We start from the raw sequence: 2048 nt of genomic DNA, 5'->3' as shown, positions 1-2048 counted from the left end.
TTGGGGAATGAAGTGATGCCATACAAAAAAGGAAAATTTGAGTGGTCGTAGGATTTGAAAGAAAGTGTATGGTAGGGTTTGAAAAAAGAGATGTATAGAATAAAGTTAGGATTTGAAAGAAAGAGATTTGAAAAGAAAGGAAAAGATTTTGAAAATAATAGAATATAGTACAAAAATTAGTGGGAAACAAAAACTAATAATAATTTACTTGTTACCAGTACAGTCTGAATCCCCGGACTCTGCGCGAAAAAAGATTTAATTCTGTACCAATTGCGTCAGTACTATTTATCTGCAAATAAATCTCAAATAAACAGCGTGTGTGAAATGATAAACAGTAATTGGCGTTTGCGTAAGAATAAATTCAACAGTGAGCCAAAATACCGTATAAGAAAAATTCTAAAAACCGAGTATTCATAAAATCAGGATATTTATGAAATAAAATCCAAGATTATATGAAACTCTCAATTTTTAGACAGAAGTCTGTTGACTACTTTTTGAAAAAAGATGCGGGCAAATTTTGGGGTATAACAAATGTGTTTGCTCCTCTCATGAAATGTGGGATTATGGGCTAAGTAGATGGCAGATTTACTGTCACAAAAAATGGAAGTTGGCTGAGTAAAATCCACAAGGAGGTCTTTAAAGAGATATGTTAACCACTAAACTTCACAAGTGATAGAGGCAAGAGCCCTGTATTCAGCCTCAGTGGAGGACCTGGCAGCAGTATGTTGCTTCTTGGATTTCCAACACAACAAGGAAGAACCTAGCATGACACAATAGCCTGTGATAGACTTCCTGGTATCTGGGCATCGTGCCCAATCGGAGTCAGCAAAACCTACTAATTTCAGGGCACTTGAGGAAGAGTAGAAGATGCATGTGGCTGGAACTGCTTTGAGGTACCTTAAAACCCGAGTGGCAGCTTGGATATGAGGAACTCTAGGTTGTGACATAAACTGACTGAGATTCTGAATAGCAAAAGAAATGTCAGGTCTTGTATTGGTTAAGTAAATGAGCCTGCCAATGAGTCTTCTGTAAGAGGAAGGATCATCCAATAAATCACCATCATGTAGGGACAGTTTGGTGTTGGGATCAAATGGGACAGAAGATGGCTTAGCAGCTAATACACCAGCATCCTGCAGCAATTCAAGGGTGTATTTTCTTTGGTTTAGTAGAATACCTATTGTGGATCTTGCAATCTCAAGCCCTAAAAAGTATCTTAAGGTACCCAGGTCCTTGATTCTGAACTGTTTATCTAGCAAGTGTTTCACATGTCTGATTTCTGCCAAGGAGTTTCCTGCCAAAACAACATCATCAACATAGACCAAAAGGGCAGTAAAATGAGAATCAGCATGTTTGACATATAGTGAGTAGTCTGCCTTTGATTGCTGATAACCAAGAGAAATGAGAAAGGCAGACAATTTGGAGTACCATCATCTGCTGGCCTGTTTTAAACCATACAATGATTTTTGTAACCTGCAGACTTTAGAAGGAGGAAAGCCAGATAATCCAGGAGGCAAGGTCATATAAACTTCTTCAGATAAATCCCCATGTAGAAACGCATTATTGAAATCCAACTGTTCTAAATACCAACCCTTAATAGCTGCAAGAGAAAGGATCAAAATAATCGATTCCCTCCATTTGTGTGTAACCCTTGGCCACTAATATGGCTTTGTGTCGTTCAATTGACCCATCTGCTTTGTGCTTGATCTTATAAACCCAACGACATCCAATTGGAACCTTACCAATAGGCAGATCCACCACAGTCCATGTTTGGTTCTCCTCAAGAGCTTTAAGCTCCACCTCCATGGCCTTGATCTAACAGTCATGCTTAATAGCTTGTTTGTAAGTGGAAGGTATAGACACAGAAGAAATAGAGCAACAGAATTTTCTATAATGTGGTGAACACTTTTCATAAGAGATGATAGAGGATAAGGGGTAAGGTGTGGATTGATATGGAGGTGTTAAGGTAGAAAACTGGTTTGAAGTGTGATAACAATGATAATCTGCAAGGTAGCTAGAAGGATGGACAACACGGGTTGATTGTCTAGTAG

The 2048-nt window shown here is 38.5% G+C and overlaps 1 protein-coding gene across 1 annotated transcript; it reads right to left on the bottom strand.

Moving 5' to 3' along the window:
- Positions 1-656: 656 nt before the first annotated feature.
- Positions 657-1803, bottom strand: LOC131629291 (uncharacterized mitochondrial protein AtMg00810-like). Its single transcript, XM_058900082.1, has 3 exons — positions 1647-1803; positions 1479-1597; positions 657-1382 (listed from the first exon to the last, which is right to left on the bottom strand). The coding sequence occupies exons 1-3, from the start codon at positions 1801-1803 to the stop codon at positions 657-659; spliced, it is 1002 nt and encodes a 333-aa protein (XP_058756065.1).
- Between the last annotated feature and the right edge of the window lie 245 nt (positions 1804-2048).

Source organism: Vicia villosa, unplaced genomic scaffold, assembly GCF_029867415.1.
Source record: "Vicia villosa cultivar HV-30 ecotype Madison, WI unplaced genomic scaffold, Vvil1.0 ctg.000547F_1_1, whole genome shotgun sequence".
NCBI lineage: Eukaryota > Viridiplantae > Streptophyta > Magnoliopsida > Fabales > Fabaceae > Vicia > Vicia villosa.
This window is presented reverse-complemented; position numbering and strand designations above follow the sequence as displayed.

Coding starts and splice junctions, on each gene's coding strand:
- LOC131629291 (XM_058900082.1), bottom strand. CDS start 1,803: ATGGAGGTGGAGCTTAAAGCTCTTGAGGAGAACCAAACATGGACTGTG. Junction 1,598..1,646: donor AGCCATATTAGTGGCCAAGG/GTTACACACAAA, acceptor TTTCTCTTGCAG/CTATTAAGGGTTGGTATTTA. Junction 1,383..1,478: donor CTGGCTTTCCTCCTTCTAAA/GTCTGCAGGTTA, acceptor CTTGGTTATCAG/CAATCAAAGGCAGACTACTC.